The following is a 21,444-nucleotide window of genomic DNA, read 5'->3' as shown; positions in this document are numbered from 1 at the left end:
CTGCCCAGGCCTCTAGCTCTGTCAGTTTACAGGAAATCCAAGGGAACACACGAACCACCACCAGGATGCCATAGGCCAAGCCTAGAGCCGTTGCTGAACAAACGAACTAATTTCTTCCAGCAAATGGTAAGAGAATAAGAGGGAAGGAATCTATGACTTGCAAACCTTAAGGAACAAATCAGGTAAGTGCTGTTTGTTTGCCACGTGGCTTGTTCGCCACAAACGGGGAAATGTGAATTCTGACTGTATTTGATAGTAAGGAGTTCTTATATTTTATAAGGCACAAAGACCAGTATTATACAGTTTAAAAAAAAAAAAAAAAAAAAAAAAGACTGTTCTCATGCTACCGATGCTATATATCTAAAAAAAAGACCGTTTGCTAAGTGTTAGCAATTATTGCTAAATACGAATAAAGAAAAAGCTGTCTGGGAGAGAGAGAGACCTCATTGTCTAGAAATATACTGAAATATGCATGGACAAAGTGACACGTCTAGGATTTATTTTAAAATAATTCAGGTGGGAGGACAGAGCATATGGGGGTACAGATGAAACAGTGGCCAGGAGCTGATAACTGCAGACGCTGGGTGATGAGTGTTTGGTGGTTCATTACACTATACCCAATTCTGTGTGTAGCTGAAGTTTCCTGTAAGAGTAGGAACAGATGAGGTCTTCAGAGATGCTGTTCATGAATGTCTAGTGACTATAGGTGCATGATCAAAACCTATGCAATATGGCAAGACAGAACTGCTAACTTACACCATACCAATTTCATGCATATTTTATCAAAAACAGCTGGTCCCTAGAAAAGGCAACTGCCAATTCAATATATACTGACCCCTTTGCGAAATGAGTTGTGATGGTGGTCTGCCTGGTAGTTTTCCTTGTAATCCTGGGGCTAAGTGAAGCTTCGGCTGTTTGAAGAAAGAAAAAAGCCACTATGAATAGAACAGTCCACAGCAATGTTGTGGTCCTTCGACCATCACCAAGCTACTGCAGAAAGCCAGGTTCCAAAGATTAAGCATCTTTTGGGTTTTTATTCTAGTCCATAACCAGCTTGCCAGTGTCAGTCATTAGCACCTCCCAGTTTGCTGAGCCGTTCCACTGAGCTCCTATTTGAGGGGCCAAACCCCAAACTACGCAAAGAAACAGAACCTCTCCTTACATTGCCAAAAGATAAAATGGCTGAGAATCAGACCTAAGTTCAAGTCCCATCCTCTTTTGTTTTTTAAAATTCCAGGCCAGACACAGTGGCTCACACCTGTAATCCCAGCACTTTGGGAGACCGAGGTGGGAGGATCACTTATCAGGAGTTCGAGACCAGTCTGGGCAACATAGCCAAGAGCCTGTCTCTACAAAAAAAAATTTAAGAATTAGCCAGGCGTGGTGGCCCATGCCTGTACTCCCAGAAGGTTGAGGTGGGAGGATCGCTTGAGCCAGGAGTTCAAGGCCGCAGCGAGCTATGATCGCACACTGTATTCTAGCCTGGGTGTCAGAGCGAGACCCTGTCTCTAAAATTAAAAAGTAAAAATAATCCAGAAGAGTTCCTTCACTTATAAACTGGGAAGGAATCTGAAAATAAATGTTTAGCTTAACTGGGCATATAATGTCTTAGAAATAAGAATATTAATAGCCCCTGTCATCTAATACATCTCAAATACAGCTATGTTTTGGAATCTAACACTGTATACTTGGTCAAAGATGAAATTTAGGGCCAGGCGCAGTGGCTCACACCTGTAATCCTAGCACTCTAGGAAGCCAAGATGGGAGGATCGCCTGAGCTCAGGAGATCAAGAGCAGTCTGAGCCCTGAGCAAGAGTGAGACCCCATCTCTACTAAAAAAAAAAAAAAAAGAAAGAAAAAGAAAAATTAGCAGGGCATGGTGGTGTGCGCCTGTAGTCCCAGCTACTTGGGAGGCTGAGGCCGGACAATGGCTTGAGCTCAGGAGTTTGAGGTTGCTGTGAGCTATGACGATGCCACCTACAGAGTGAGACTCCGTCTCAAAAAAAAAAAAAAAAAACAAAGAAAAAAGAGAAAACAAAGACAAAATTTAAAGAAGTACACGTGTAAGCTAGTCAGAAAGTACTCAGTGCTTACTAGTTGAGAAGAATACACAAGAAACAGACTCGAAAATGCTGCCCAGGGGATACATGTGGGTACAGGTTTGGCTGCCCTCTTATGTGGAACCAAAGCCACCTCCAGGGTGGAAAATGGGTCAAGCGTCCTTACGCTTCGTCTCTCCGTCGGACTTGCTCCTCCTCGGCGTGCGAGCTTTGGAAATGGGCTTTGGGGGGGAGTTTGCCTCTGCCATTCCCACTCTGCGATCTGGACCCCTCGCCTGGATCCCGTTTTCTAGACGTCCGTTCACTTCCCGACTGAAAGCATGAGCTCCGTTCTCCAAGGACAAATCTTTATTTAAAAGGGATTTGACTTTAGCCAGGTAGCCCTCCTACAGCAGGAAAGGATAATTTAAGTAGCAGTGAATGTAAACAAGTGGCAAGAAGAGAACAAGGAAACACATGCGTTTCCTTCATCATTATCAGGCAACAGGGAGAGTGGGGGATTTTCTGCCTCCTTGGTCAGACAAGTTACCAGGGAGAAGACTTTTTTTCTAGAAGCTGGGATGCTGACAACTGACTTACCTCGGATAATTCTTCTTTATGTAATTTGGTTTCCAAGTCACATAACTGAGTCTTTATTTCCGTTTGCAGAAATTCATGCAAGAGATTCAATTTCTCCTTGACACATTCCTAAGGGAAGGATATAGGTTTAGCAGTCCCCAAATTCCCAAGCTGTGAACTAATGGACTAACATACAAGTTGTTAAGCTCCCTGGTCACATCACAATGACTGAACAGCAGGTAATGAATGCTGTCTCAGCCAGAAAACTAAACAGTCACAAAACATGGTCATGGTATTTCTATTAAAATCACTTCACTCCCGTGTCCAAAATGGTGACAAATGAGATGGTAAGAGGTGAGATGAAGACGCATCATGGTTTATTAGAGCAAAACTGTGCTCTTGAAAACAGTGTCATCAGGACAAATGACAATCCAGAGTTGATCGTTTAGGAACCTAGATTGGTAAACCTGCCAATGGGTTACCAAAGAGCAAACTAGTATTAGGCAGCACGTTAATGAAGACACGAAACAAACAGCACATCCAAGCTCTCTGAAACTTCATAGAAAAGAGAACCAATTCCACTTCCATAAAACCAACCTCTTTTTATGAGCCACAAAGTATCTGTCAAATAGTCACATCTGGTAATTTAAAAAGTTATTAAGGTGGAAATTACCTTTTCCGTTAAGCTGTCTCTTTCCAAATCTTTGAGCCTAGAAGACAGGGGAGACAGAAATGCTTGTTAAGCAACATTGTTTACCTGTAAGAATTAATCCCAGTTTCAAAGAATTCTGGAAACAAGTTGACTATATGAGTGTTAGAAAAATAAATATGGTGGTTTTTATCTACCCCTTCCAATGTCTAGAATGTCCTACTGTACTGTCTAATACCAGAAAGTCATCTGTGATCTGAACAAGTTTCCTCTTTTTAGGGTCATTTTTCTGATGCTGGTGAGATGATACAGGAGCTCTACAACAGAATTTTTAGTTTTTTGAGACAAGGTCTTACTCTTGTTGCCAAGACTAGAATGCATTGGTGTCATCATAGCTGACTGCAGCCTGGAACTCCTGGGCTCAAGCCATCCTCCTGCTTTAGCCTCCCAAGTAGCTGGGGCTACAAGTGTGTGCCACTATGCCCGGCTAATTTTTTTTAAGTTTTTATTTTTTGTTGAGATGGGGTCTTGCTATTGCCCAGGCTGGTCTTGAACCCCTGGCCTCAAACAATCGTCCCCCATCGGCCTCCTTAAGTGCTGGAATTACAGGCATGAGCCACCATATCTGTCATTTTAAAAGGTACCAGTAAAGGGGGAGCAGATCGCACAGTTGGGGTCCTTCTGGAAGTTAAATGACCTACAGCGGATCTTTCTCCAGTTGGGTCTGACAAGAACCCGTATAAGGGTGTGCCGCACTGTGGCTAGTGTCAGAATGAGTGTACCAAGGAGGGCCACAGGACACTGGGGAACAGCCAGCTGGTATTCCCACAGGCCAGCTGTGGGAAGGGTATGTGTGGGGAAGCCGGCCGTGGCAGCATTCTGATGGTAAAATGGAGTCAGAGCATCAGGGGCACCGGGGGTGCCCACACGCAGGGGAGACAGAGACGAAGTCAGGAAAGTTGGCTCGTGCCTCACTGGAGAGCTCATCCTTGGAATGTTTGCACCTAATTAGAAGCACAGAACTGTCATGCGTGTGACGAGGCTCATCCTTGGAATGTTTGCACCTAATTAGAAGCACAGAACTGTCATGAGTGTGACCAGAAAATCATGGTCTGACTGGATTATCGAAGACAGTGGCTGGCCTCTTTTGGGGGGAACAGGGAAACTAATAAGAACAAAAGAGAACACACTAAGGAAAGGGACGGGAGTGGGGAGGCTGTTGTTCCTAGCCTGGGTGCTGGATGCAGACAGTGGGGAGAAAACAGGTCTAACCAGCCAGGCAAGTATCTGTCAGTGGAGGGAGGCCACCCTGGGCAGGGACCAGGCCTCCGCCATCTCAGGACCCTCCCACCCTGCACCCACACAGACTAGGTACTGAGTTATTCCTAGCCTGAAGGGCAGAAACAGCTCTTCCAAGCTGGCCTCTGCAGGGAACAAGTGTGAGCAGCAGACTCAGGAATGCAAGTGACATTGGTCCAGTGAAGAGCCACTAGGCAGGGACCTCCTGACTTGCTGGGTGGTCGGGAATGGCCTTTCTATAGAAGAGACTCTTGGCGCCCGGCAGACACAGTGGTAATACATCCCGTATGTCCTATATACCGTATAAATTGGTCTCAAGAAGCTTTGGAATCAAGATTTTCAGGAGCACAGGGAGTCCCTTCCAGGCACGAATCATTCCACTCTCACAGTAACTCGGGCCCGGGAGGAGCCTTACACCAGGACAGCCGCAGAACTCAGGACTTACAGCTAGAGGCACGTGCCCCACTGCAGAGCCCCGTACATCTGACTTCTCGGTCACTCTGCTCATAAAACTACGGCAGGACACAGCTCAATTCCACCAGCTGGAGAGTCCCTTGATCCTGAAGTTATATCAGGTGTGAAGGACAAGGCTCAAATGACCGCAAAGCCAACCACGGTGCCCTTTTCAGAATGGTGACACCTCTCAACAGCTGGGCATGAGACAGATCCGTGGGCCTGAGCTCTTTCAACCCTTGCTATGAACTGGGATGTTTAGCTGGCAAAAAGAGACCAAAACACCTTCAGAAGACCTAGAACGTCTTGCCTGGGGAAGACTGGATTTAACCTGCCTGGCTGCAGAGTGGGAGATGGGAGCCGGGCAGGCACCAAGGAGCTGGCAGGAAGGAGGTCCCTGGAAAGTCATCCCTTCCCCCAGTAAAACTATGAAGACACCAACTTTCTATCTGCTGAAACCAGGAGGATTAGAAACAGATGCCAAGGGCCTAGCGGAGGACTCGGAGTACAACCTTAGCTCCCAGCCTGAGATCCTACAATTCATTCCTCGTTGCTTCCCTCAGAGGTTAGTCACAGAAGGGAGGTAAGGAGGTACACAGACAACTATGAAGGAATAAGGCAAATATAGTTAAAAGCCTGAGGGCTTCCCAAGAGAAAGGGTATGAACAGCAACAGGAAGGAGGGATCAGAAGAGTGGAGCGCTCTGTGTGAACTGGGCAGAGGAAGCTGCCCAAACAGGAACCCCGTGTCAGGGAAGCTGGCGCAGGGAACACCCAAGGAACACATATGAGACTGGCCACCATGCCGGCCAGGAAAGGCACATCCAGGGATGAGGCGACCTGTGACAGTTTGAGGGAGGTGAGGAACACGAGGCTGAAAAATCAAGTTTGCTCCGTAGTTAACAAACCATCCAAGGAGTCATGGGGGAGATGGAATCCCCCCCGTATCTGAGCCACACTTTAAGTTAATCTGGCAGGAATATTTGATAGATTGGATAGGAAGAGATTACAAAATGGTTAAGTTATTCTAACACCCCCTAAACCAGAAGGGCTGGTCTAAAACACTGTTTGGAAGTAGGAGTAGACCGTGGAAGAGAAGTTACAAGGCTCTGTTAACCCCGCTCTTTAAGACCGCAGGGCAGGTGGGGTAGAGCTGCCCGAGAGGGTATCCACAGTGAGCAAAATAGACTCCCTGAAGATGTCCATGCCCTAATTCCTGGAGCCCGTGACTATGTTACCTTACGTGCCAAAAGAGACTTTGCAGATATGACTGAGGTTATAGCCTGGAGATGGGGAGATTATCCTGGATCATCCGGCTGGGCCCAGTCTAATCACTGGAGTCCTTAAGAACATGGAACCTGCTGTGCGGCTTTTCTCAAGAGATGCAACTATGGAAGAAGGTCTGCGAGAGATGGGAGGACTCAACCTGGAGTTCCAGGCTTTAAGGGTGGAGGAAGAGGCATGAACCAAGGGGTGAGACAGCAAGAAAACCGAGTCTCACAACTGCAAAAAACCGAGTTCTGCCAACACCCCCAAAAAACAGGAACAGATTCTCTAGAGCATCCACAAAGGAACATAACCTGCTGACACCTCAACTGCCACCTAGCAAGACCCATACCAGGTTTCTGACCTACAGAACTGTGAGATAATGTCTATTGTCTGATTTTAGCCACTAAGTTTGTGGTGATTTGTTATGGCAGCAATTGAAAACTAATACGGTACCAGGAATTCAGAGCTTTTTGGTGGTTTGCTCATGGAGGTTTAAAGAAGCAAGCCATCTCCGTAACACAAAAGTACAAGCAGCAGCAAGTGCTGACGTAGAAGCTCAGCAAGTTATCCGGAAGATCTAGCTAAGATAATCTAAAAAGGTGGCTACATTAAACAGACTTTCAGCGTAGATGAAACAGCCTCACATTGAAGAAGATGCCCTCTAGCACTTTTATAGACAGAAGTCAATGCCTGGCTTCAGAGCTTCAAAGGACAGGTTGACTCTTATCAGGGGCTAATGTAGCTGGTGACTTTGAGGGGAAGCCAATGCTCATTACCACTATGAAAATCCTAGGGCCCTTCAGAATTATGCTATACCTACCTTGTCTGTGCTCTATAAATGGAACTACCAAGCCTGGATGACAGCACATCTCTTTATAGCATGGTTTACTGAATGTCGTAAACCCACTGTTGATACCTACTGCTCAGAAAATAAAGACTCAAATTATTACTACTCACTGGTAACGCACCTGGTCACCCAAGCGCTCTGATGGAGACGTACAAGATGAGTGTTGTCTTCATGTCTGCTAGCACACCCACTCTGCAGCCCATGGATCAAGGACAGTAATTTGGGCTTTTAAGTCTTATTTTTTAAGAAATACATTTTGTTAAGGCTATAGCTGCCACAGACAGTGATTCTTCTGATGGATCTGGGCATAGCCAATTGAAAACCTTCTGGAAAGGATTCACCATTCTATAATGGATTCCAATAAGAACACTGGTGACTTATGGCAAGACATCAAAATATCATCGCTAACAGAAGTTTGGAAGAGGGCAATTCCAACTGTCATGGATGACTCTGAGGGGTTCAAGACTTCAGTGGAGGGACTGCAGATGGGGTAGAAATTGCAAAAGAACTAGAATTAGGGCCGGGCGCGGTGGCTCACGCCTGTAATCCTAGCACTCTGGGAGGCCGAGGCGGGTGGATCGCTCGAGGTCAGGAGTTCGAGACCAGCCTGAGCAAGAGCGAGACCTCGTCTCTACTAAAAATAGAAAGAAATTATCTGGCCAACTAAAAATATATATAGAAAAAATTAGCCGGGCGTGGTGGCGCATGCCTGTAGTCCCAGCTACTCGGGAGGCTGAGGCAGTAGGATTGCTTAAGTCCAGGAGTTTGAGGTTGCTGTGAGCTAGGCTGATGCCACGGCACTCACTCTAGCCCAGGCAACGGAGCGAGACTGTCTCAAAAAAAAAAAAAAAAAAAAAAGAACTAGAATTAGAAGTGGAGCCTGAAGATGTGACTGAATGGCGGCAATCTCACGATAAAACAAAAAATGAGGAGTTGTTTCTCACGGATGAGCAAAGAAAGTGGTTTCTTGAGACAGAATCTACTGAAGATGCTGTGGACTGAAATGACAAAGGGCTGAGAATATCACATGAACAGTTGACAAAGCAGTGGCAGCATGTGAGAGAACTCCAGCTTCTTTCAAAGTTCAAAGTGGGTAAGATGCTATCAAACAGCATCACATACTATGGAGAAATCTTTTGTGAAAGGAACAGTCAGTTGATGTGGCAAACTTCATTGCTGTCTTATTTTAAGAAGTTGCCAAAGCCACTGCAACCTTTAGCAGCCACCATTCTCATCCGTAAGCAGCCGTCGACATTGAGGCAAGACCCTCCACCAGCAAAGGCTTGGATGTTTGCTAGCATTTTTTAGCAATAAAGTATCTCTAAGTATATTTTTTAGATATAATGCCATTGCACACTTTAATAGACTATGGTATAGTATAAAGATGACTTATATGAACCGGGAAGCCAAAAACTTTGTGTGACTTTCCTTGTTGTAATATTCGCTTTATTTCGGTAGTCACAGTATGTCCGAGGTATTCCTGTACAAACATGACCACGTGACAACTCGTGATGAAGGACTCTGGGCAGGTGCTGCTCTAAGACATTTATGCCTTCGAGCATAAATGCTCTCAGCAACTCTTCACAACTCCCCCATGAAGCAGGCAGTCCCATCCCCATTTTACAGAGAAACACCATGGCACCAAGAGGTCAGATGAATGAGCCACACTGGTAGGCAGCGGGGCAGGATATGAATCCTACCACAGGGAAGCGGAACTACAAAAGGTAACTCAGTTTTGCCCAAGTCAATACCTACTCAGTAGCACCCATGGAACTACTAGAGTTAAGAATTTCAAGACCTAGCTTAATCACAGAAAGACGAGCAGAAAAGAAGGCTGTAGTAATTAAAAGTCTAATTAGTTGTGCAAAGCAGGCTGCTAGCATCAGTGTCTAGATCCAGGCTACACAGGGGAAAGTTGCAAACATTTGAGAGTCTACTGTGCTCAGAGCCGCAGATATAATGAATGAGGCAAACGTGCTCTGCCAACAATCCCTGAAGTAATCAGCTCCAGGGTTGCAAAGGCAGCATGCAGGGTGCACCGACAGAATTCAGCACACTTCTGACTGCGGGGAAACTGGGCTGTCTTGGAGAGGAAGGCTTAAAAATGAATGAACAGGCCAGGCAAGGTGGCTCACACCTATACTCTTAACACTCTGGGAGGCCAAGGCTGGAGGATCACTTGAGGCCGAGAGTTCATTACCAGCCTAGGCAACACAGCAAGACCCCATCTCTACAAAAAATAAAGAAATAGCTGGGTGTGGTGCCACACACCTGTAGCTACTTAGAAGGCTGAGGTAGGAGGATCCCTTGAGCACAGGAATTCAAGGTTACAGTGAGCTATGATCATGCCACTACACTCCAACCTGGACAACAGAGCAAGACCCTATCTCTAAAAGTAAGAAAACTGCATGGTCTCAAGCCCGGAGAACCTGAAAGAAGGCCTGTGTGACTTAAGAAAAGCACAAAATGAGGCAGGCAGGCAGGCAGATGAGAATTCTGAACTTCAGGCCAAGAGTGCCAGCTGTATATGGAACAGGGAAACTGCTGGCTGCAGCTTGTGTTTTAAGAGGATCACAATTTGCACTTTATAAAAAACATATCTGAGTGGCAGTAGGAAGACAAGTGGGACACTATCACTTTTGCCGTGCAAATTATGGCAGCTTAAAGAAAGAAGTCAAGTAGAAAAATGTGGCTTTCCCTGAAAGGCATGATTTTTAGAAGACTTGGGGTATATTATACTTCAAAATGAAGTTCAAGACTTAGAAATCCAAACACTGAAAATACTTTCTACTATTGTGTATCTGATGGATCCATATTTGAGTTTAAAAAAAGAAGTTACAGCCGGGCACAGTGGCTCATGTCTGTAATCCTAGCACTTTGGGAGGCCTAGGTGGGAGAATCGCTTGAGGCCAGGAGTTCAAGACAAGCCTGAGCATGAGCAAGACTATCTCTACAAAAAAAATACAAAAATTAGCTGGGAGTAACAGTGTGTGCCTATAGTCCAAGCTACTTGGAAGGCTGAGGTAGGAGGATCAATTGAGCCCAGGAGTTTGAGGTTGCAGTGAGCTATGATGACACCAGGGCAACAGAGCCAGATCCTGTCTCAAAAAAAGAAAAAAGAAGCTGCATACAGGTTGAGTATCCCTGATTTGAAAATCTGAAATCCAAAATGCTCCAAAATCTGTAACCTTTTGAGCACTGACAATGACACTCAAAGGAAATGCTCAATGGAATGTTTCAGACTTTGGATTAGGGATGCAGAACTGGTAGGTAGAATACAAATAAAGTCATGCACCATATAATACTGTTTTGGTCAAGGACAGACCGCATATATGACAATAGTCCCGTAAGATAGTAATACTATATTTTTACCACACCTTTTCTATGTTTAGATACACAACTACTTACCGTTGTGTTACAGATGCCTACGGTATTCAGTATAGTAACACGCTGTACAGGTTTGTAGCCTAGGAGCCATAGGCTATACTATATAACCTAGGTGTGTAGCAGGCTATACTATCCCGGTTTGTGTAAGTATACTCTATGATGTTTGCCCAATGGCATCACTTAACTATGAATTTCTCGGAATATATCCCCGTCATTAAGTGACATGACTATTCCAAAATCCAAAAATAATCTGAGATCCGAAATACTTTTGGTCTCTAGCATTTCAGATAAGGGATACTCAACCTGTATAAACACAAGTTAGCAGAAGTGACAAAGGTGCATAAATGAAGGCCAGGCCTAATTTATTTAGCTCCTACAGTATTTATTCTACTGGACCGAGGTACTTCTCTTATATTGTAGATTACACTTCTCTACTAATTTTAAGTCAAGAAGGGTTATACTTCCATTTATAAATCTAAGTTTAAGGGACTGTTAGATGCCATGTTTACGTGTTTATTTCTGTACAATGAAATATTTCAAAGTGTAAAAAAATCTGGTGAGTGGGTCATATAAGCTGAGTTTCAGTGTATTCCACAGGGTCAAAAGCAAGCATCCAAAACTCCAGTGCCTACACTAACGCTATTCCTGTATTCTAGTTCAAAGAACATTAGGGTCTATGGTGGATTTTTAATTTTTTTTTTTTTTTTTTTTTGAGACAGTCTCACACTGTTGCCAGGGCTGGAGTGTAGTCGTCATAGTTAACTGCAACCTCAAACACCCAGACTCAAGCGATCCTCCTGCCTCAGCCTCCCGAGTAGCTGGGACTATAGGCACGCACCACCACACTTTTTTTTTTTTTTTGTAGAGACAGGGTCTTGCTATGTTGCTCAGGCTGGTCTGAAATTCCTGACCTCAAGCAATCCTCCCACCCCTGGCCTCCCAAATTACTGGGATTACAAGTGTGAGTCACCAAGCCCAGCCAATAGTGGATGGTAAGACTAACCTGAAGGTATTCAAATTCAGCTAAACAAGACACTTGTGCAAGTCTAATAGAACCCCTGAACCAGTGGCCTATTGGCAACCCCTAATTAAAGAGGTTTTGGCTAGAGGCAGACCTCAGCAGGAATCCCTACTTCCTGACAGCTAACTCTTGCAGCAGTCACTTTTAAGAACTCTTAAGGATTAAATGAGATAATATAAAGTGTTAAACAATTAATGATTGATTAGCAGAACTGAAAAAAAGCCAGCTAAGTTAGCCACTACCATGTGAGCATTTATATGCCAGGTATATTCTCATTTAATGTAACACCAGTTGAAAGCCCATGTTATTATTCCTAGTCTATAGATACAGAGGCAGCATATGTTTGTCCAAGGTCATCAGCAAGACAGTAGAAGTAGAGTTATCAAGAAGGCTGGGCCGGCCAGGTGCTGTGGCTCACGCCTATAATTCTAGCACTTTGGGAGGCTGAGGCAGGAGGATCACTGGAGGCCAGGAGTTCGAGACCAGCCTGAGCAAGAGCGAGACCCCGTCTCTACTAAAAATAGAAAGAAATTATATGGACAACTAAATATATATATATATATATATATATATATAAATTAGCTGGGCATAGTGGCGCATGCCTGTAGTCCCAGCTACTGGGGAGGCTGAGGCAGGAGGATCGCTTGAGCCCAGGAGTTGGAGGTTGCTGTGAGCTAGACTGACGCCACGGCACTCACTCTAGCCTGGGCAACAAAGCGAGACTCTGTCTCAAAAAAATAAATAAATAAATAAATAAATAGAAAAACTAGCCAGGTGTGGTGGTGGGCACCTATAGTCCCAGCTATTCAAGAGGCTGGGACAGGAGGATCGTTTGAGTCCAGGAGTTCAAGGCTGCAGTGAGCTATGATGACACTATTGCACTCTAGCTCGGGAGACAGAGCAAGACCCTGTCTCAAAAAAGAAAAGGCTGGGCCCAAACTTCTCTGAATTTGGTGTAATGTCATGAAGCCAGGTACTTTCTTAATTCCATTTCCATTTTAAGTCAAATTATATCTTCGAAGGATATTGGTACAGATTATTCATCAATACATACCCCTCTCCTCTAACTATGGTTAACAAGTTAACCAAGTATCTGTGCTTCCCCACTCCAGCCCCCAAAGCCCAAATCAGAACTGGCCTGGCACAAACCCAGGGAAATAGAGACATGGCAAACGTGGTTTCACAAATCCGGTTGGAAGGGTCCAGGCCTGGTCAGGGTTTCTGTGACTGATACACACTTCACTTGGCACAAGTTTTCAGGAATGAACTGATGCCCTTCAAGAACAAGAGGCTGGGGACAGTCTTCCCACCCCGCTCTTGTGCATAGAAGTCCCACAGAGGAATGAATTGCTATGGCCAGGGACCCCGACATTGGCCACCATCTTTCACTCCCCCTTACACACACACACACACACACGAAAGCACAGCCAGTTCTCACTAGCAAGGCTTCCTGGATGCCCATAGCTCACGGGCACAGATTTACTCGAAAAGGCCACTCAGCCTTCATGCTGCCCGGGCCCTGGCCCTACACTGCCGGGTAAAAGTTCCTTCCAGAATATGACTTTCCCCAGCGGGGTAAGGACCGCCCAGTCCCAGGTGCTGGAGGGAGCCCCCCATGGAAGACTGGGCTCTCAAACCTGAGCTGGCCGAGCCCGGGCCCCGACCGGCGAAGTCCGTCTCTGGAGGCCGCCATCGGGATGCGCAGCTCGGGGAAACCGAGGGACCCCCTGAAACGCCCCCCAGGGACCAGGCAGGGCACCGGAAGTGGAGGCCGGAGTGCCGGGGGGCTGAGGGGTGTCCGGAGACCGCGGGCTGCCCACTTCCTGTGCGACCAGGCTGGAGTCAGGAGCCGGGCCCCCGGCTGCTTGGAGAAGGGGACCCAGAGACAAACTCAAAGCTGGCTCTACTTAGGGGTCAGAAAAGACAACCTCCCCGAGTTTCCAGTCACCAGGGAGCTGCGAGGAACCTCGGCCCATTTTGGCGCCAAACGGCCGGAGCGCGCGCGACCGGAAGTGCCACCCTGCCCGCGCCAACCGCCGCCGCCAACCGCCGCCACCGCGCGCCTGTGCGCGCCGCGCCACCCCGCGCATGCGCGCCCGCCTGTCAGCGGCGGCCACTGGCCGCCCCGAGGGGAAATGAGCCCCCCCCATAACCGTGCCTCCCCCAGAGTCCGTGGTCCCCCGCGCCACCTACCGCCTACGGACATCGTCAGGCAGCGAGATGGCCGGGGAGGCCAGCGTGGGCACTCGGGCGGGGGCGGTGCGGGCCGGCATCTCGGAGGCTGCAGCAGAGGCGGAGGCAGCGCAGACGGCCCCGGCTTTTCGCGCGGAAACCGATGGGGAGGGACGGCGAGCAGAGGCAGCGCGTACCACCGCGGCCCCGGCGCAGGGGGGAAGGCGGGACGTGCCATGCGCAGAAAGGCAGGACCAAGATGTGGTGGAGTAGGGCCGCGCATGCGCGAGGCGGGCACGCACCCCCCCCCCCCCTCGGAGCAGTGGGCTTGTCGCAGCTCCGGGGTTTGCTGGGAGGTGGGCGCGGTGCCTGAGCCGTTCATTCATTCTTTCGGGCGTGCTAGGAATAAAGCAGGGTGCGGCCCCCAGGGGGTCATGAGCCTATGAGCTCTTGAGCAAAGTCTTCCATCACAACTCAACCTCTACCTATGTCCTCACTATGCGACCTTGGGCGGGTCACTTGGACTCAGCCTCGGCATCCTCATCTATAAAATAGGGCTACTAGCACCTGCTCTAGAAAACATCTTGAGGATGTGCAGAATCTGTAGCGAGCACCCAGAATCTGGTGGTGTAGGAAGGCCTGGGCCACTTCTACAGCCTGTATCTTTAAAGAAAACACCAGAACGTGGGGAAAAGATAGTTTCTTCAACCAATTATCCTGGGAAAACTGCTTAGCCACATGCAAAAGATTGAAGTTGGACCCTTACCTTATACCATATATAAAAACTAGCTCAAAATGGATTAACTGCCTAAGCGTAAGACCCGAAACTTTAGAACTCCTAGAAGAAAACATGTGGGAAAGCTTCATGGTATTGGATTTGGCAATGACACCAGAAAGAGGCAAAAGCTAAGGTAGACAAATGGGTCTACATCAAACTTTAAGATGTCCACACAGAAGAAAAATCAGTGAAAAAATTAGCTGGGCATGGTGGCACGTGACTCTAGTCCCAGCTACTTGGGAGGCTGAGGCAGGAGAATCACTTGAGCCTGGCAGTTCAAGGCTGCAGTGAGCTATGACGCCATTGCACTCTAGCCTGGATGACAGAGTGACACTGTCTCAAAAAAGAAAAAAAAGAAAAACAAAATCAGTGAAAAGGAAACCTACAGAATGGGAGAATATTTGTAAACTATAGTATCTGATATGGGGTTAATATCCATAATATATAAAGAATTCCAGCCAGGCATAATGGCTCGTGCCTATAATCCCAGCACTTAGGGAGGCTGAGGCAAGAGGATTGAGTCCAGACATTCGAGGTTACGGTGAGCTATGATCATGCCACTGCACTCCAGCCTGGGTGACAGAGATCCCATCTCAAAAAAAGGAAGAAATCCTACAACCCAACAACAACGAAAGCCCATTTAAAAAAATGGGCAAAAGATTTGAATACTTACCCGAAGATATTCAAATAGCCAACAAGCATATGAAAGATGCTAAATATCACTAATCAGGGAAAAGCAAATCAAAACCATAATGAGATATCACCTCACACACATTAGGATAGCCACTATCAAAGATGTGTTGGTGATATGGAGAAATTGGAACCCTTGTATACTGTTGATGGTGATATAAAATGGTACAGGAAAAATATAGAAGTTCCTCAAAAAATTAAAAATAGAATTATCATATGACCCAGCAAACCCACTTCTGGATATATACGAAAAAGAATTGAAAACAGGATCTTGAAAAGGTATTTGCCTACCATTTTCATGGCAGCATTATTCACAATAGGCAAGAGGTAGAAGCAATACACATGGCCATTGCCAGTTAAATGGCATAAAGAAAATGTGGCATATACATATACTGGAATGTGCTTCAGCTGTGAAAAAAGAAACATGGTCATATGCTACGACATGAATCAATCTTGAGGACATTATGCTTAGCGAAAGAACCCAGCCACAGAAAGACACATAACACCCGATTCCACTTACATGAGGTATCTAAAGTAGTCAGAATCTTAGAAACAGAAAGTAGAATCATGGTTACCAAGGACTGGAAAGAGGGAAAAGGGAGTTGTTGTGCAGAAGGCATAGAGTTTCAGTTTTACAAGATGAAAGTCGCAGAGATCTGTTGCACAACAATGTGCTTACAGTTACACTGCTAAACTATACATCGAAAAATGGTTAGGATGGTAAAATTTTGTATATTTTTACAACAATAAATAAACTATTCATGAGATAGGGCTGAGTTTTTTTAAAAAAGATAACAAAAAAGCACCAGATAGGAGTTTAAAATTTGGTATATTTTTACATCTTTGTATTACACAACATGTGTAATACGAAATTTATAAGTGAACGTGTTTATACACACACACACACACACACACACACACAGTTCCTCCAAGAGCTGGTGGGGAGGGGTCACAGCCTGGCCAGAAGTGGACCTTACACCCTTTGTTTACTGAGTTACACGTGGCAGAACCCAGAAGACTGAAAAATAATATTAATAAGACTGAAATTAACAGCTAGTAATTTAATGTTTGATCAGCATTTTTATGTTCTCTGCCAGGCTCTTTAGAGGACTTATATTTAATTGAATCCTTAACAACCATAAAGCGACTTATCAGGACCCCATCTCTCAAGGGCTAGAATATTTATCACGGGACTCTGACTCGGAGGCCAATTACCCAAAATGATAGACCCAGAGAGCAGCAGGGACCCTGAATCCAGGTGTCTTTAGTTCAGAGCCTGAATGCCAGACAGTGACCCCAGGGAGGGCCAGCTGTCCAGATCATGGTAGGCCAAAGGCACAGCACCGCGGGGAGCTGGACTAAGGAGGAGGGACAGGAAGAGGGTGACAGATAGAAGACAGTCTCACTGGAGTACACCTGCCAGAATCCAGTATCAGGGCGCCTAACCCACCTTGGGAAGGGGGGGGGCTTACAGGCCTTGGGGGAGAGAGGACAGAAGAAAATACCTGCTGTTCAGGGGCCTCAATGCAAGAGAAAACAGCTATATTTATTGGGGACATCCTCTGGATAGATTTTCTTTGCAATGTCTTTGTCAGCCTTACAAGGAAGGGATGGCTCAACCCATTTTACATAGGGGTCACAAGCTCAGGGACGTGGAAGCGATGTGCCCAAGGGCACCCTGCAAGTTGATGTCAACCCTGGGTTGATCTGCTTTCAAGCTGCCCAGGCCAATAAGCCAGGCATCGTCTTTCATGCCTCTCCACCCCTCACATGCGAACCATGAGCAACCTCCGTTGCTTCTTCCTCTGAAACACAAGCCAAGTCTCTGCTTATCCACTCTCCTGCCACCATCATTCACTTGGAATATTCTAGCAGCCTCCTCTCTGGCCTCCCAAATGCCTCAGAGATCCTTCTCCACACTGCAGCCAGAAAGCTTTTCCAAAAATAACCAGATCAAAACATGTCATTCTCTCCTTCCCCCCTAAAAACCTTCCAAAATTTCCATTGCTCCTGGAAAAAAAATATAAGCATTGTATTCCATTTAGAGGGTCCTGCCTGGATGCATCTCATCATCCCCCTCACTGGGCATCAACTTTGTTGACCCACTTTTGTTCTTTCAAGCTCTTCAGGACCTTTGCTTTGGTGTTACTTCTGCCCACACCAGTCTTCTGGAAGATTCTCAAAGCTCAAAGATTGCCTTCCTAGACTAACCTGGAAGCAACCCTTTAAACTCCCCTCCCCGACCCCTGCCATACTATCCTATGACCCCGTTTCTTTGTAGCATTTACTGCTGTCAGATATTTTCTCATTCACTGTCATAATTTGTCCCATGAGAACAGAGCAGGGGTAGCCAACTTTTTCTGTAAAGTACCAGATAATGATAATACATATTTTAGGTTTTGTGAGCCACACAGTCTTTGCTATAACCAATCAACTTTGCCATCATAGTGCAGGAAGAGCCATAGCCAGTATGTAAATGAATAGGTATGACTGTGTTCCAATAAAACTTTATTTAAAAAACAGATGGTGGGCCAGATTTGGCCCTCAGACCTCAGCACACTGATTCCTACAGATTGTAAGGCCCAGAGGAATGCAAATGTCACTTGAATTAATATACAGGATGTGGCCAGGTGCGGTGGCTCACACCTGTAATCACAGTGCTTTGGGAGGCTGAGGTGGGAGGTTTGCTTGAGGTCAGGAGTTCGAGACCAGCCTGGGCAACATAGCGAGAGCCCTGCTCCATTGCTACAATAAATAAAAAAGTTAGCCAGATGTGGCAGCATGTGCTTGTAGTCCCAGCTATTCGGGAGGCTGAGACAAGAGGATCGCTTGAGCCCAGGAGTTCAAGGCTACAGTGAGCTTTGACCAGGCCACTGTACTCCAGCCTGGGTGATAGAGCAAGACACTGTTTCCAAAAAAAAAAAAAGAAATAGACACACACACACACACACACACACACACACGACACGGGAGGTGGCTGACTGCTGCCTCTAGAGGTAAGACACAATGTTGCTAGGTAATAAAGTTCTCTTCTCCCCCACAACAATATAACTTCCATTTGATAATCAGAAACCCTAACCAGATCAGGTCACAAACTCAGGTTTGTCTCCAGTTCCTGTGTCACTTGTTTTGTTTCATTCACCTAAAGGTCAGAAATCAGACAGAGCCATGGGGTGGGAGCGTGGGGCGAGATACTGAGAGCTGCCAGGATCTTCCAGAGTGACTGGTTAGACCACAGGGGACCCCTCCCCCAGCCTAGGTAAGGGCCCAACCCTTCAGAGGAGTGGCTGGAACCTCCAGAGGGAACCAGGTGCCGCTTCTGTGGGTGTCCACTCTGCCTCCACCTCTCAGTCTCCAAAGTAGTGTTCACAAATCCCCTACAAGAAAGAGGTACCAGGCCTGCGCTCCCTGCCTCCCAGGGCACATTCCAGCCTCTAGGTGGAGGGCTATGTTCCAGGGAGGCCGGGAGAGGCCCAGATGTCAGTCCAACCAAGGGCCGGTGCAGGGCTGGCCACGTGTCCTGAGCCACAGTCAGTCAGAAGGCCAAAGCTGAGTCACCCCGGATGCCATGGTCAGTGCCAAGCCCAGGTGGCGACAGCAGCAATACTCAGATACAATGGGGACACTTTACCACTCTCATCCCTGAAGGGCCTCAAAAGCTCTTTCTTCAGGCTCGAATTGCTCAAGCCCGGAATCAGATCCGGGGAAACCCAAGCCCCGTAAAGTGTACTTGCTGGGCAGAGCCGCCTACATCTTTCGGGGCCCTTGAGCAAGCTGACAGCTCTCCGTTTGGGATCACAGGAGGCTCGCTGCCAAGCCCTGCAGGTCTTTCCTTCAAAGAGCCCTTGAGTCGGTTAGCTGATCTCTCCTCCAGGGCCCATGCCCCACCCTGGCCACTCTTACGTTTGTCCTGGGTGCCTGCCTGCCCAGCCTCCTTCCTGAGCTGCCACTTGGCCTCTCGCCCAACCTATTCTCCAGACAGCAGCTGGAGGGAGCTTCTCAGAACTCAAATCTGATCGCATCAGCTCCTCCCTACCTTCCCGAATGCACCTGAATAGCTTCTTAGTACTCTTTGGGTAAACGCAACTCTCCACCCCACTGCAGCACACAAGGTCTGGGTGCCCAGCCCTGCCCACCCCAGCTACTCGCTTTCTCACTCACACCAGTCAAGCCACATCGTGGCCAGTACCAGCCCCTTTGTACCTAAGACCTGCAGGGTAGCCAACCTCCAAGATGGTCCCAACATCTCCTGTCTCTTGGTATTCACGCCCTGTGGAGTCTTTTCCCACAATCAATCAGGGCCGATCTATGAGGCCAGGAGAAGGCGAGTGACTTCCAAGGCTAGGTCATAAGAGGCATCTCAGCATGACTTTGTTCTCAAGGGAAGTCGGCCACCATCTTGTGAGGATGCTCAAGCAACCCTGCAGGGAGGCCCATGGGAAGAAAACATAATTTGTCCACGAGGTGAGTGAGCCACTTTGGAAGTAGCTCCTCCAGCCCTGGTCAAACTTTCAGATGACTGTAACCCTGGACACCCCATCTGACTACAGCCTCTTGAGAGACCCCACGCAAGCTGCTCCCAAATTCCCAGCCCACAGAAACTATGAGGTTTCCGTGCATGGGTGCTGTTCTAAGCCATAGGCTTTGAGACAGCCATAAAGAATTATCGCAAAGTTTCTACATGTACTGTTCCCTTAACCTGTAAAGCCCTGCTGTTCCATGTGCCCACTTCTCCTGCTTGGATAATCCCGTTATTCTTCCTATTGTGGCTCAATCATTACCTCTTTAAAGGGCCTTTCCTGACATCCACCAGCTCTGCCAGGTGTTTTCATTACATGATCTTTTAGAACCACGGCCGTCTTTAGGAGGCTTTATCTCAGCTGGTCATCACATATTTTGGAGTGATGCTTCTATGTCAATCATACCCCCTCCTATACCCAGTGCCTAGCAAAGTGTCCAAGTTGTAGTTGGCACACAATCAAAAGTTATTGAATCCTACACAAGTGAGGTTATGATCCCTGTTATTCCCACCTTAAATGCTTGGCTTGCAAATATCCATCAAAACTACCAATGGTTATGCCAGTAATCCTAACACTCTGGGAGCCTGAGGTGGGAGGATTGCTTGAGGCCAGGAGTTCAAGACCAGCCTGAGCAAGAGCAAGACCCCATCTCTAATAAAAATATAAAAATTAGCCAGGCATCGTGGTACACAGCTGTAGTCCCAGCTACTTGGGAGGCTGAGGCAGGAGGATCGCTTGAGCCCAGGAATTTGAGGTTGCAGTGAGCTATGATGATGCCACTGCATTCAACCTGGGGTGACCAGAGTGAGATTTTGTCTCAAAACAAAAAACAAAACAAAAACCTACCAATGAGTTGGGCACAGTGGCTAACGCCTATAATCCCAACACTTCAGGAGGCTGAGGCAGGAGGATCTCTTGAGCCCAGGAGTTCAAGACCAGCCTGGGCAACATAGCATCTCCAAAAAAGCATTAACAAAAAAAACTACCACACACACACTGTTTTATTCAGCTATACTACTTCTAAGAATTTCTCCTAAGATCCACTCACACATGTGCAAAATGAGAAATGGACACAGCTATTCCTAGCAGCCTTGTCTGTAGCAAAAGACTGAAAGAACCTAGTTCTCTATTGGTGGGGAATTGGCTAAAGAAATTATGTTTCATTCATAAAGTGATAGACCCTACAACAATAAAAACACAGAAGTACGTTTTGCCACTTAATATCTTACAGATTGTTTCCTATCAGTAAGAGAAATGCAGGGTATAGAACAGAATGCATAAGATGATGTCATTTATGTAAAAGGCCAGGGAGGGGGAAATTATGTGTATTTACTTGTTTATATATATAAAAAACCTTGGGATGCTATACACTTTGCATTCCTAGCAATAAAAATAAAAAATAAAACCTTGGGAAAGAAACAAGAAATGGATACCTTCCTGGAGATAAGAAATGTTAACTAGCAGAGTGGGAGACATAGGCAGAAAGAGAAATTTCTCTGAAAGTCTTTTTGCTCTTTTGTAATGCTGGGTCATGTGGCTATGTTATTTATAACAAGCAAAAATGACCAGTAGAGCAACAGGGGAAAGGATAGTCTTTTCAATAAATGGTGGTGGGTCCACTGAGTGACCACAGGGAAGAAAGTGAACCTTGATCCCTACCTCACTCCGTATACAAAACTCAATTCCAGATGTCTTTCAGATCTAAATGGAAAAGCAGAGTCGAGAAAGCCTTTAAAATAGAA

At 46.6% G+C, this 21,444-nt stretch overlaps 1 protein-coding gene across 3 annotated transcripts in view; it reads right to left on the bottom strand.

Moving 5' to 3' along the window:
* Nucleotides 1-13,862, bottom strand: part of DNMT1 (DNA methyltransferase 1) — a 42,463-nt gene extending 28,601 nt beyond the window's left edge. For 2 of the 3 annotated variants that reach the window (XM_069478870.1, XM_069478862.1), the window contains exons 1-5: nt 13,736-13,862; nt 3,292-3,328; nt 2,640-2,747; nt 2,227-2,446; nt 836-911 (exon numbers count right to left, since the gene is read on the bottom strand). In XM_069478870.1, coding sequence (XP_069334971.1) covers nt 836-911; nt 2,227-2,446; nt 2,640-2,747; nt 3,292-3,328; nt 13,736-13,815 — 521 coding nt within the window. In that variant the 5' untranslated portion in view covers nt 13,816-13,862. Of the gene's footprint in view, nt 1-835; nt 912-1,258; nt 1,300-1,336; nt 1,344-2,226; nt 2,447-2,639; nt 2,748-3,291; nt 3,329-13,735 lie in introns of all 3 variants that reach the window. The other variant, XM_069478878.1, reaches the window with a different exon arrangement.
* Between the last annotated feature and the right edge of the window lie 7,582 nt (nt 13,863-21,444).

Source organism: Eulemur rufifrons, chromosome 2 (assembly GCF_041146395.1).
Source record: "Eulemur rufifrons isolate Redbay chromosome 2, OSU_ERuf_1, whole genome shotgun sequence".
Lineage (NCBI taxonomy): Eukaryota > Metazoa > Chordata > Mammalia > Primates > Lemuridae > Eulemur > Eulemur rufifrons.
The sequence above is the reverse complement of the archived record's forward strand: the minus strand, read 5'-3'. Positions and strand labels throughout refer to the sequence as shown.